We start from the raw sequence: 14,398 nt of genomic DNA on the forward strand, positions 1-14,398 counted from the left end.
TCCTTGTGCTGACCCTGCAGAGCTCCAGCCTGCCTCCCTGACTCCCACTGATCCATCATGCTGTCTGATTGCCCAGAGAAAAGCCATTACTCTGAAACAACACAACACATTAGCAGTGAGCTGCAGGTGTCTCTCCTCTGTGCTGTGTTCATACCTCACCATCCATGGATGTCATGTTTAGAGCCCTGTCAGTCAAATTGCACAACAGTGAAGCCGAGGCAGTCTCAAATCAAATATTCACTCCCATATTTGGATAAACACGACAATCAGTTGATCATTTTGTCGAATTAAGTCTGTTTAAGAGTTCTGAGCTGCAGACTGTGTGATAAGACAACGTTTCTGTCTTTCTCACTCTGTCTTGTGATTTATTAATGCAGGTCTGTATGCAGCTATGCCCCTGCAGACTGTTTCTGTCCCTCAGGCAAAAAGCTCAGCGTTGCCCCCTGGTGGTAATTAGCCACAAAGTTGGATTTGTCCAATATTTCCTCATGTCTCCTGACACCACCCCCATAGGAAGCATAGATGAAAAATGTTCAAAATCCAGCAGGTTTTCAAATATATCCGTAAGTGAAATAGGTGGAAAGGTGTAATGCAGTAGGTGAGAGGAAAAAAACAATATCTGCTTCATGTCTCTGTTTCGTCACTGACATTTCAACTGCCTGTTCAACTCAGGAGTGGATAATTATCTACAGCTTTCATAATTCACGGTGCACTTTGATACTGCAATGTTTTCACATGCATTTTGTTGTTTTTTGTTTTTTTTTTACATGGAGTTTCCATTGAGATTCAATCTGTGGGCTGCATGTTAAATAACATGTTCAACAAGTGTGCGTGTAATGAATAAAAGCTTTATTCAAACATGAAATAAAAAAATAGTGACGAGGAGAAATGATCACAAGAATTTGCATAAATATATACCATCAGAGCAGTTCAGAGACGACATAATCTAAAAGGAAATATATTGCAACATCTATAAACAAGCAGCAAAATAAAGACAAATCAAGAACAATGCAAGATGAATTAATAGAATACACTGTGTCTTTGCTGGGCAGGTCTCCTTTTTTTTTAAGTCGTCTCAAATGCATTAATGATTGTTGCCACCTAGAGGTTGCTCATACAGTTGAATCATTGCAGTCTTTTTTTTTTTTAGTTTTTATAAAATGCACACAGTTTGAACTTGAGCAACTTGAATTTGTAACTCATTAAGAATCAATGCAGAAACAGCCCAAGTGAGCAGTGTTATGGTGCTCTGACATAATGCATATTATGCAAAAAGAAAAGTGCATTCCTGTGGGATTATACAGGCTATTGTGTCTCAAAGCGAGAGGGGCTGTGAACTGCAGAGCAGCTCATGTTTCAGAGCCTAAAACTGATTGTTGACATCTGATGAGCAAGAAACGCTCACAGATGGCTTCAATCTGCAGAATTTTACATCTGCGCCTGCAATCACAGGTACTGAAAAACACCTGCAGGACTGGAAGAAATAAAACGCCATACTGACCATTTGCTCCCCTGTTTATATATTTAAACTTGTGTGTGGATGAGTAGAGTCACTTCACTGTCATGAAACATGTGAGAGCTGCAGTGTACACCTGCAGCCTAGTGTTACACAACTGAGTTCACTTTGCTCTAATAAGGCCATGAAGTTAAATAAAACCATCGGGCTAAATAAATGTTAACACTCATACCACAACGTATATCCACGCTAACAGTTCGGCAAGCTTCATTCTTATATAAAAAACATATTAATATGGATGCAAAACAAATATTCACACGTGTGCACTGAACAACAGTGAATTTCAACAGTTTCCCCCTCTATAAAAATAGCTTAAAAATCTGACACATATTTTAGTACAGTGTAGGGTTAAGTCAGTTTTTTTTCTCTTTTACATCTGAGACAGTTTAATAACAGGCTGGTACATAAGTCCTCTGCTCCTCCTTCCCTCCTATGACACTGCCATACACAGACGATGGGCTTTAAAGACCGCCAAAGTCCCAATAAGGAGCGCTAAAGGGAGCAAAAATGAATGGCATCTTCAGCTCATCCCTGCTCTGGACTAAAGACTCCGAGCTCCAACTGTCTGCAGACAGGTAGCACAGTCTTTTCTGCACGGAGCTTCACATGCACAGTGGTTTAGAGCAAGACTCCGCGTCCAGGCAAGGAGTGTGTGCGGCCAACAGTACAATACATGCGCTCCATAGCAATGTCAGGATCATTGAAAAGGTGAAGCAGGGAGGACAAAACATGCCACACTTGGCGAAATCACAGAATCTCTCTCACACTGGGAAAAAAATGGGGCGTCTGAGGGGCGGAGACAGTGAACACATAAGCATTTAGTTACCTATAGAACACACACTGATCCACACTCACACACACAGAAGCGTGTTGGGAGCTGAGAAGGTAAGTAAAGGATAAGATCGTGAAATCCAACAAACGGGGCAGGAGTCAATGAACAGATTGTCACATTTCATGCTCTGCACACAGGCAATAATTATTTTACGAGACAAGCAATAAACATCGTTGTCATCACCATCATCACCATCATTCACGCCCAGTTAACCCACATACACAGTAGGCAAAAACAACACGCACGAGTAAGTGCACAGGCATACAAACACACCTCCCATTGCACCATGGGATGTAACTTATAGTGTAAGTGGTGGGTAGCTTGTCCCCTGATACCCAAAGTGAACGGAGAAGGCAAACACAAGCAGAAAGAGTGATACAAACCACTGACATCATAAGGACACTTGAAGAAAGATTGTATTGTTTGGATTAACTAAACGCAGTTGCTATGTACCGCTGTGTTTGCTGGTTATAGCTCATCAAAGCATAGAAAATAATCTGTAGTATATGGCAAAAATAAATAACTCAAACTTCTTGCAGCAGTTGTAAAAAGGCCACTGAATGCTTGTGTGTGTGTGCGTGTGTGTTTGTGTGTGTGTGAGAGAGAGATGCAAACTCAACAGCACAGAGTAGGAAACTAGCCATAACTAGCCTTAAACCATCATGCATTGACATTACCATAAAAAAGACTGAATCGCAGCCTCTTGCTCAAGTTTCCAATCATGCTGATATTAAGATTTCACTGTATGCATACAGTACAGCATCACAGGTTACAGTGCAGCTTCCTCTTGGTAAGACACCAAACCTGGACGAGCCCCAGTAACAGGGTGATTACCAGGCTGAGTGATAAAAGCAAACAATAATACAAAAAGTGCCTCAATCCGGTTTATGTGTTGGATTTCAAAGGCAGAGGCTGTCAAATAATGGCAGTAAATGATCAAGGAGTTAGGTGCAAGCTTCAGTTTTCTGGCTTTACCAAAGACCTAAATAGCACAAATATTCCTCTGGAGAAATTCATTTTTTGGATCTTTTTCCTGACAATAGCAACATATCCAAGTGCTGTCTTGCAGAAAGAGAAAGGCTTTCTTTGGGGGATTTGAGCCAGTGGCCTGTTTTGCAAGTGTAACTGAACAAGACCCAAACTTAAAATAACACCCCATAAAGTTCATCTGTACATCAACACTTAATATTAAGTTGCCCTGAAGTCAGAATTCGCTTTTTAAGTTACCATGACTGTTTCAAATTAGTTGAAGAGCAGTTTAAAAGTACCCGCCGAGTGATCGTAGTTTTACACACAAGGACACTTTGAAATCTATCCTGTTAAAGCATCAAACTCATCCTGCCAACGTCCCATCTGCACAGAACCCAAATTAGCAATCAACATTTCTAGCAGACAGTAACACTGAACTTTTTCAAAAAAGGAGTTTCAACCCCAAAAGGACAGTTGTAAGGTAAGGTTTCTTAGTGCGCTTAAACATGTGTTTTGGAGAGTAGTAGACAAGATTTTGAAGTTGTGTAAAGACATTATGTCAGAACTCCCTCACTCAGTTTTTATTCTCCGCCCAGTTCTTCCGTCTCTACGAAGCTTTGGCTTTTCTCGCCCGTGGTGATGTTTTATCCTCGGACTTCACAACCCCGTTGGCAGCACCCCCTGACAAGAAGAGTGGTTAGAAACACTCCTGATGAAGGCAATTTCGGGTATATGTGTTCAACAATGAGAAAAAAAATCTGAAATGAGTAAATGAGACCATAACCGAAACACAAAATCAGGCATTTTTGGATCGTACAGTTCTGGGGACTCCCTGAGAGGAACTGCCTACTGAGGAGTTCAATCAAAAACTATATAACTTTAAGGGCTTTTTTTCTTTATCTTTTTTTATTTACACTGAAGTGACATACTGTAATGAACAGACATGAATGGAGCCTTCAGTCTCTACTCTGCAATAATTTCTTCCGGACTTGTGCATATTTTCTAAAAGCTGACAGATTCGAACTAAACTGAGCAGTACCACCGGAGACTGAGGAGGGCAGTGTGGCCTAGTTCAAGCTCGACACGACTGAAGGACACGACGAAGACATTTAAAACATGGCGTAATGCAACGAATCTGTCATAGAATTCTCCATCCACATGTTGCGATGTATTTAATAGTCTTACAGTTCACTTCGTCTAAAAGGCAGCCTCCGTTAAAAAGGTGGCTTATTACGACCTCCTCCACCGTGCTCTAGTGCTATGTATTGGCTGTATCGATGCCAAAATAGAGGGCGCATGAAAGTATGAGGGCAGGTTTGAAACAGACTTATCTATTTTTGTACGTAAAGGGAGTATAAATGATCCCTAAGCAGGCCAGCGGTTGGTACGGCAACGTCACTTTCACTATGATGAGTCAAAATCGCTTTGTATTTTAGGGATTTTATACATTTATTTCAATTTATACACCCTATCTTTATTAATATTGTCTCAGTGGGTTTTATTTTCCACGTTATGCTATGCTTTCTGTGCATTCTATTTTTATCCTTATTTTTATCTAACTTTCAAGTGGGTTTTATCCATGTGATGCATTATTATCTTATTTTTACATGCTGGTTTTATTATTTTTTTATGTCTTTTCATGTGAAGCATACTTGAACAATTATTATTATTATTATTACTATTACTAATACTAATACTAATACTAATACTATTATTATTATTAATATTATTATTATTATTATTATTATTATTATTATTATTATTATTTCCGTCTTCACATAGACTTCAATGTTGATCCATTTGTCAATGTTTTCTTCAGTTTTGGTGTTTTGTGTTGTCTGTTCTTTACAAAGCTAACAGTTTTTTGTTTTTTTTTTAAATTACACTAACTGGTGCTACACTGGCTGTGATCCATGAACTGATAAAGAGAACTGGTTCCTGCACTGGAGACTGGGGACGTTCACTCCTATGAAAGCTGCTCAGTGGCACAAAAGCCACAGAAGTTTAACTGCAGCATATAAATTTACCAGGATGATTGGCATTGCTTTCACGCTGTGTGGCCCACAGAGTAGGCACTCTGAAGACTTTGCCTGTGGAGCTACCTCCAGTTTATCCCTCTGCCATGTAAGTCAATGACAAAAGTCTTTTTAGACAACATAGCATCACGCGATTGCTGAATTACACTACGAAAATGGGTTTCAAGGCCTTGTTCACTTTCTGGTTTCTGTGTTTGACCAGTCAGCCTACACTTACGATGTCTGCACCAATCAAAGCACACTTAGATCACTCCTGCATCCTCTTGTGTAAAGTACCTTCTCTAAAATAGGAGCTACAAAACAGAATTTCGAGAACTATCAGCTTTCCTAATCCTTGCAGTGCGGACACAACTAAAAGGGGGCTTCTTAAAACTATTTAAAAAAAAGTTTCTTAGATCCAAAAACACTTATTATGTGTCTTTGGTTGGCTGAGCAGTTATTGAGGTTGTTGAACACTCACCCCTTGCAGGCTCCCTTTTGTGAGGCTTGCTCTTTGGGCTGACCGCCTTCTTCTTCGAGGCCTGGTTCTGGCTGTGTTCCCTCCACTTTTTCAACTGGAAGTTAATGAATTTCCACATCATCCAAGCCTGCGTCAGGCAGATAGCTGCCAGACAAGTCATCCTGAGGGGAGCAGAGGACACATTTCAAGAGCTATAAAAGTCAAGGTGATTTAACTTGCGAACAGGAAAACAAAACTTTGGCCATTTTTTAAATTTCACATTGTGAGTAAATTAGCTCGGTATGAGACATTCAGGGCTCTTCCTGTCAGTTGCCATCTGGACTTGCCTTATGGTGAGCACATTGAAATTGCCTTCTGCCAGGGAAAAGCCCTGGTTTTCTGTACGGGGCAGCCCGAAGCCAAACGTCAGAACTGAGAGTGTGAGGGTGAGGAGGCGGGCGATGACAAACAGTAGCGCCCACAGCGTAAAACTGCAAAAGGAGAAAACAGATTCAGGTGGTTCTGATCAAGAAGGCACAGTATGCCCAATGCAAACATGTTTGTTAATGAATAAAAGCAATACCCCTTCTGCTTGTTCTCATCGCTGAAGTAGAAGAGGCGTGAAGCGTGGAACAGGAGCTCTACCAGGTAGTGAGGGACCAGCAACACCAGGCCCAGACGGTGGAGGCTAAACGGAAACCGAGAGACAGAGACAGCGCCACAAAGTTAACTCACATCAAAAGAAAGGAGACAACAGTGAACACTATCAACGAATAACTCTTCTTTGAGAACATGGCTGTGAGCCAGGAAATATAACACCTTCTTTATTTCCTTTTTTCCCCAAAAATGCATTGTTATCACATCCACAGGCAATACAAATGGACATGCAAGCAGTGAAAAAAGGTATTTTTCAAAGCCAAGAATGCAAAAAACTTCTAAAAATATAATCTCTCTGCCTAGTTTTCATTTAGATTGACTCATAGTCTATTTATTTTCATTTTTATGACAAAAGAGACATAACGTAACTATATCAAGAGAGGTGAGGTACAAGGAAAATAAATAAATTAAAATAAAATAAAATGCTTGCAGCTGTTTGGCTTGACATTGCACGCGTTACAGTAAAGTATTTGGACATGGAAGAGAATACCAAAAAGAAAAAATGAATATAAAGTTGAGGATGTTCCTTCAATTTATTATCGTAACAAAATCAGGTTTCAGAGGTTTGAATTACTGCATATAATTTTTCTCAGTGTTGTATAAGGATCTCCATCTTTAAGTTAAAAAAGAAAATATCCTTTTAGGATATACACCTCTTTCACATCCCCACATTGTATTTTTTTAATCAGTGGTGTTTGAGGAGAGCAGAATTGCACATGGAAGCGGCTCAAGTCAGCTGACCTCAATTTGCCTTCAAATATGCAATAAAGTTAAGTCCAATAAGCTGATAACTGAGCTGAACTACTTTCACTCCATAAACTTACAGATACAGTGTATTAGCTTAGTGTCGTGTCTGAGTGGTAAATTACATTAAGATGTACTGCTTCTACATTCATGCACTTTCCTGCATTAGCTAAACGTAACACATTTTCACCCAGAAAAGAGTTAAAACTGTTTTCTTAGGCTGTTTAACTTAGATCTTTATGAGAGATAAACCTAGAATGTGCCTCTTGAGTTCATACTCTGAGGATATGCTCACAAAAAATATAATTATTTCACTCACTTTAAGACATAGGCACCAGTGATGTGGACAACATAAAGGCAAATGTAATAGAGCTGACGGGGGATGTCCTCCTGTGGAAATAAAACAAAGCAGCAGAGAGTTAAAGTTAGTCACAGCAGCAGTATAAACTAACACAAACATTACAGTTTGCTGAAAAGGATGACAAAATATTTTTATGTTGTTTTTTTAAGTTTGGATAGAAATATCTGTAGATTTTAGTCATTTTATTTATTGTATGGAGGAGCATTTTTGAGGAGCAATTATTTTCTTTAAAGTCTGCAACTGTTAAAACACAGCCAGGACTCATTAACCACCCTTTTAGCTCTGACACTGTGATACATTTTCTTTGCAAATGAACTCTCACCATCTGCTTTACTCTAAAAGAATGTATGTGCACAAACATAAACAAAATAGTTACACACACACACACACACACACACACACACACACACACACACACACACACGAACATGCATTATCCTGCAAATCTAAAATGAAAATGCTTTTTCAGTGGAAAAGTGGGGTAATGATAAGCGATAGCTTCTCCATGCTAATTCCACCAAGAAAAAACAAACACTGCACTCATATGTTCGCAGAGGTCAATACACAAAAACCTCCTCAACACTTCATCTGTTAGGATGATATTGTTATAGAGTGCTGCGGGGATGACTTTTTTTCTTTTTTTGTTGGCTAACCTGACAGTTAGGATCGCCCCGTTTCCTTCTACAAAACCCTGAATTAGTGCAGAAAATAAGCTCTGTGGCAAACAAACATTTCTGATACTTACATGTTATGTTTTAAGTGAAAAGCTGACGTTAGGCTATAAACAGACTACATCACGGTCACATGACTTTGTCGCCACCACAACAAGGCTGTAACGCCGTGTACGACATGTTGATGTTCTTCAGTCTCATTTAGCCACTTGTAAGCAACCCCCTTTTCATGGCACGTAAAAGCTTCAAAATTTCAAGTGAACATTCAAAACATGAAAATCTCTTCAACTTCTATCAACCACAGACCTTATATTAGGCATCTAATCAAAAACCCATTAAAAAAAACCTGCTGGGAGCTGGAAGTGCTAACATGTTAACTCATTTCCACGTTTTAGGACTCATTCCTGCAGCACTCGATATGGTTGCAAAACCCAAATTAAAGCTGACATCATTTTCTTTCACTTGAGCCAATGTGCTGCCTCATATCTGCAATACAAGACCACTGGTTTACATACGTAAGTTGCGTTCAGCATTTTTGAAATGATCCTTACCTTGCGTACTTTCTGAAAGTACAGCTCGGGGAGTGCATGGAGCCAATAGGCAATTTGGCAAATGTAGAAGAACTTGACCTGAAAACTAGACAGACGATTGGTTGTGCAGAGATGAGAGTCTGGATGTATCGGCTCGGACAGAAGTTATATCATATTAATATACAATAGATAATGTTGAGCATGGTGCGCTGTTTTGTAACTTCTACTTAAAACACAATGACATGCGCAACAGTAAAAAAGTAAGAAACACATGGGAAAGAAGCAGCCTGATATTGCAACTTGGAATAAAGTGTTTTGCTTAGAATTTTCTTGAATAAAAAAACAACTTGTAAAATTTGAGCATATGATGCATTGGAGTATAGAAATCTTAACTTACACCATGTGAGTGTGTGGGTACCCCTCCCATAAGAAAGTAGGATTTGTTGCAAAGTCCTCCTGTGAGATAAAAAGAGACACGACGTAAGATGAAGCCTAATGCAGACTGGGACAGTGTGTCTCTGTGACTCCTGACCCTCGTACCGCTGTCAGGATGCTGCAGCCCCAGATGAAGGAGAACAGGTAGAACGCTGCGAGCTGTCCAGACTCGTTGAACTTGCTGTGTTTGGTTTTGGACAGGTGCAACCTCCTGTTCATTTTCTGAAATTAAACAAAATATAACACAAAGTGAAGACATTTATATATAACGTCAACACAGGGGACATTTAGCTCCTTCCCTATATGAGTCACTTTTTTCAGTTACTCTGTACTCAGATAAACAAATGTCCAGTACTTTATTTATGAGGTTAAAGGGAGAGTTCAGCCCAAAATAAAAAATACATATTTGTCCTCCCACCTGTAGTGCTATTCATCAATCTAGAGTGTTTTGTTGTGAGTTGACAAGTGTTGAAGTATCAGCTAAACAGATAAACAGACAGATGTCTGTCTTCTCTCAAATATAATGGAACTGGATGCTAATTAATTTGGAAAACTCAACAGCAATGTCTCTTTCCAGAAATCATGACAGATAATAATCGACAGACCTTGTTGTGAGCAGTTTCATGTGGAACTATTATTATTTTCTTTCTACTGAACTACGCCCGCCGACTGCATCAGCGAGCAGAAGGGAGAACGCATCTATCGCTTGCTTAACTAGCATCAGTGAGCTCACTAACATTATAGCTCAGCTGAAGAGGACCCACTAACGTTTACATCTCACACAAGAGTCCCTTGTCCACGAGGAAATGTAAATGCTCCTTTCTGATGTGATACGGTTGGTGGGTGTAGTTCAGTAGAAAGAAAATAGTTCCTACATGACACTGCTCACTGATTTATCTTGAGTAACCAGGTCATGATTTCTGCAAAGAGACACTGCTGTAGAGTTTTTCAAATGTATTTTTTGGAGCTTTTTGGAGCACCACAGGCTGTCTAGTACTGTTTTACTGGAGACAAGGCAAACATCTCTACGGCTGATATCTCCAATACTCTACAACTCACACCAAAACTATCTAGACTGATGAATAGCACTACAGGTAAGAGGAAAAATATGTATTTTTGATTTGGAGGTGAACTGTCCTATTAAACATATCACACTGCCAGTTACTGAGCTAAAACTGCCACAGCTCTATTAATTGCAACACCTCGGCCAAGAGACTACGGATGAAAAACAGCCTCCTGGCTGAGTCTGGCATTTTTATTCTTTATGTATTTATGAATTTACACTGTCCCTTTTAAATAAATTAAACATAATCATAAACAGAGCTGCTGTCCAAATCTTCCACTTTCCCTTTTGCACAATTGTTGTAATTGTTATAAAGGATAGCTTCACATTTTTTTGAGTCTGTCCTCAGTCTGGGCGGCTCAGGAAGTAGAGCAAGTCTTCTGTTAATTGCAGGGTTGGTGTTTTAATCTTCCACTCCATGTGCCAAAGCACCCTTGAGCAAGACACTGAACCCCAAACTGAATGTACTTTTTACACAGAATTAGGATTTTGTCCCGTCTCTTAAACTCTACGTGCATTAGGAGCAGCCAGTATGAACAGGAGGAATAATACAGGAAGTGCAATCTGTTTTGATGGGAACACTCACCGCTGTTTTCAGACAGACGTGATAAAGTGGGATTCTATCCTTTAAGAGAAGCAGATGTCTTGTTGAATGTGGTCCACAAAAGCTTTTATTTTTTAAATCAAAATATAGAAAAATATTTTTATAATGGTGATATTCCACTGGGAACTGCCAAATAAGTCAAAATTTGTCAGGAGAAACAGTTATTAAGATTTAGTGCACATTCAGCTGGAAGGATTGGACCTGATTACCTACAAACAGCTATCCAAACTTTAGCCATGGACAAGAACAGAGCCAACACACAAGGCGTTATTTAATGCTTTTGAAATGAAAAACTAGATGGACGCATCTGAAAGTCTGCAAGCTGTCAAATTAAGAGGCGAGGAGATTCCTCAGCACAGTTTCTGTTTCCTTCATGCTGTGTTTCTATGCGTAAGTAAAAAGATCAAAATAAAACGCAGCGGTGCACAAACAACAACAAATATCATGAGCTAGTACAATGGCTGTTGAGTTTGGATATTAATGTACTCACGTCGAGAATATATTCTTGTATCAAGGCATGAAGGATGACTGCAATAAGCAGGTAGAAAAACACAGTGGCCACATCTTTAGGGCCGTACTGGTAAAGGTTCACTGGATCACTCTTCTCATCTGCAAAAAAAGAGAAACACAAAGTTAGACCATTAATGCCTAAACAAAGTCTTAAGAAGTACAGATGAAGTGCTGAGCATTTATTGAGAAATCAGATCAAGTTAAATTGAGTTATCTTAAAGGTGTACTATGCAGGATTGTTGGTTACTGTTTGTAAACACACTTACCAGCAAAAGTGAAAGTGAAAGCCAACCACAGATTCTCTCCTGTTTGGCGATTGACCTCTCTATCTATCTATCTATCTATCTATCTATCTATCTATCTATCTATCTATCTATCTATCTAATTTCATTAGCATTTTTTCGGTGCTGCATCTCTTTGATGCCTGCTGCTTACAGTATGGCACCTGGTCACTACCTTTTTATAAACCTCACCTGAGAACTGTGGAGGTACATGCTCATGAACATACCAAATACAGAAAATAAGAAAACACAGAAAGAAAGGCAAAGTCTTTGCAGATAAATGCACCGCTGCACATTTCTAGTGGGTCATAAGTGGATGGCCTAGAGGGATTACTTCTTAATGAGGCTATACATTGATTTTTTTAGGAAAATCCTGCATAGTATATCTTCAAAAATACTGAAATGAAGACTAGAAGTTCAAACTTCAGCTCACCAAGAACTTGTGTTACGTTATACTGGACTGTAATGAACATGATGGCAAACTTGGCTGTGACCTGGAACAGAAAGAAAGAAACAGGATCAATGGATTGATTCTGAGTCAGAGGAAAGAGTCGGCCATTGTCCACAGACACACTTCATACAAAGGAAGCCAAGCCTTAAATATTTCAGTGAACCTTTCTCTCAGGTGTGAAACCTGGTGTACATACTCAGAATGTCTTAAAGGACCTATATTGTAGAAATCAGATTTCCAATTCATTTTTTAATTACAAAGCAGGTAAAGGTGCTATATGAAAAAATGTGAAAGTATCAAAATGCTCAATCCACAGAGAAATGCACACAGTCTGAATTCAGAAACTGCCTTTAAATGAGCCGTCAGGACTTCTGTGAATTTGTGATGTCACAAAAGTAAACATGGACTCCAGATGTTGTCTAGCGATGCAATTCCAGTGAAATTATTGATCCGTCTATAAAGTTAGACATCTATAGTGCTGCTAGAGTCATTTCCCTGGCTGCAATACAGAACCCCAGTAATGAGCCCTAAAATCTGGCAATTCATTAGCATTTCAGCACTCCGGGTTCCCTCGTCTCATAGTCAGCAGGTTTTTTGAATAGGTTTGAACCTGCTAATGTTTCGTCCATCCGTCTCCATGCTTCTTGGAATGTCATCACGAGAGGAGACATCACATAACATCACTGAGTGGAAATGCAGCCATCTTGCAATTGTGTTTTATGGACATTTTGAAAATATCGCTTAAGTTTTGTGCAAATCTGTAATGAAAACCCGCCAAATGAACAATCAGAGCAGACTGGGCTTTTTTAGGTGGTCGGCTTAAAGAGACAGGTGCTAGAACGGAGTATTTCAGACAGAGAGTGAATACATACATATATATATTTAGACAGACAGCATGAGAAATACAATGTTTTTTTGACTATGAAAGCATGTAAACATGGTCTGGTAGATACCCAAATTAAAAGACTGAACCTGAAAATGTTTGACCTTTACTGCTGCATTTAGTCTGAGAAATGTAGTCATCAGTTCATGCACATCACAGGTGAGGAGTGCTGTGTCAGTGCAGGATCCTGAATTCACTGAGTCCTATAACTGGGGTCTGGGGACCTCCAGGGGCTGACTGCAGGGGTTCCCAGGGGTCTGTAGCAAAAATGAAGTATATTCAAAGTTCACCACCACTGCCATAATAAGTCATTGTGTCCAGATGAGCGTCAGCTTCCCTTTGAGCTAATCATTTTGAGCTTATAAAATCATCTTTATCTACACAAGTAAAGGTTGACTGAGACAAAATCTGTTCAATTTTCAGAATATTTTCAGTCTGGTGGCTGGCTTTGGGTGGGGACAGGTCTGTATATTGTTTCATTCAAACATGGCAATCAAATGTGTAGCATACTGCAGACATTTAGCCTAACTATTTTGCTGCCAAAGGCCACATACATGTATTGATTTCATACGGAGGCTATGGATTAGCCGGCTGGTTAAAATGACCTGTTAGCAGTGGCAGTGGGCCTCCTCACCATCTTCTTTGGCAATCAGAGAGACACATGAGAAGGGAAGGAGAGAGACACGCTAGCGCCCTGCCCCTGGAGGTCTGCTGTCATGTCAGCTAACAGTTAGCAGCTAACAGCACTAGCTCCTGTCCAAACACACAGTACCTCGAACATCAGGCCGAGGAGGATAATCATGGCCAAACACGACACCATGTCGGCGTGATTCTGGATCACAAACTCGTGGCTGAGCACCGGCGGGCTCTTGTTCTTCTTGCGGAACCCCATGGCTCACCGACGCGGCTCTCCCTGCTCGGGCTCCGGGGCTGCTGGGGCTGGAGGAGCTAGCTGTCCCCCCCGCTGCACGGCTGCCGTTGGCCTGCGCGTCCCAACGGCTGGATGTTTGCTGGTCGCTCCGCTGCAGTCCGTCCGTACACACCGTGAACCGCTGCCCGTGTGTTTAAAAACAGTCATGAAGATGCATCGCACCAGACCAAACACTACAGTACAACACCCACTTTTTTTCCCCCTGCCTGGTAAAGTCAGATGACGGGCCCTCCCACTTCAGAGCCCCATTCATGAACCGCCCAGTGTCATTGACGTAGAAGGAGAGCCCTGGCCCGTGCTGCATTCATGGACTCCCATATTTCCCAAACCACTAACAGGACGGATAGGTAAATACAGCGGTGACCTACCCGTGAAATGACTTCTTAAATAGAATATTTAATTTAGATGTGAATAGCAGTACTTTCTGTAATACAGAATATTGTTATATTTTTTGATTTGTCTTTGGGGAGGGATATTCAACCATA

General features: G+C 40.2%; 1 protein-coding gene across 1 annotated transcript; it reads right to left on the bottom strand.

The window, feature by feature from the left end:
- Positions 1–828: 828 nt before the first annotated feature.
- On the bottom strand, positions 829–14,153 carry LOC121946902 (translocating chain-associated membrane protein 1-like 1). The gene is made up of 11 exons (XM_042491722.2): positions 13,755–14,153; positions 12,082–12,142; positions 11,348–11,466; positions 9,296–9,412; positions 9,153–9,211; positions 8,777–8,861; positions 7,513–7,583; positions 6,376–6,480; positions 6,140–6,283; positions 5,814–5,974; positions 829–3,998 (listed from the first exon to the last, which is right to left on the bottom strand). The coding sequence occupies exons 1-11, from the start codon at positions 13,872–13,874 to the stop codon at positions 3,925–3,927; spliced, it is 1,116 nt and encodes a 371-aa protein (XP_042347656.1). The 5' UTR covers positions 13,875–14,153; the 3' UTR covers positions 829–3,924.
- Between the last annotated feature and the right edge of the window lie 245 nt (positions 14,154–14,398).

The sequence above is a fragment of the Plectropomus leopardus genome, chromosome 9 (assembly GCF_026936395.1).
Source record: "Plectropomus leopardus strain MGB_pleo_1.0 chromosome 9, ASM2693639v1, whole genome shotgun sequence".
In the NCBI taxonomy this organism is placed as follows: Eukaryota; Metazoa; Chordata; class Actinopteri; order Perciformes; family Serranidae; genus Plectropomus; species Plectropomus leopardus.

What these genes read in the sequence shown, in the direction of transcription:
- LOC121946902 (XM_042491722.2), bottom strand. Translation starts at nt 13,874, where the DNA reads ATGGGGTTCCGCAAGAAGAACAAGAGCCCGCCGGTGCTCAGCCACGAG. An exon ending in TACAAGAATATATTCTCGAC is followed by an intron (nt 9,413 to 11,347) that starts GTGAGTACATTA and finishes GTTTAATTTCAG; the next exon opens with AAAATGAACAGGAGGTTGCA. An exon ending in TTCAATGTGCTCACCATAAG is followed by an intron (nt 5,975 to 6,139) that starts GCAAGTCCAGAT and finishes TGCTCCCCTCAG; the next exon opens with GATGACTTGTCTGGCAGCTA.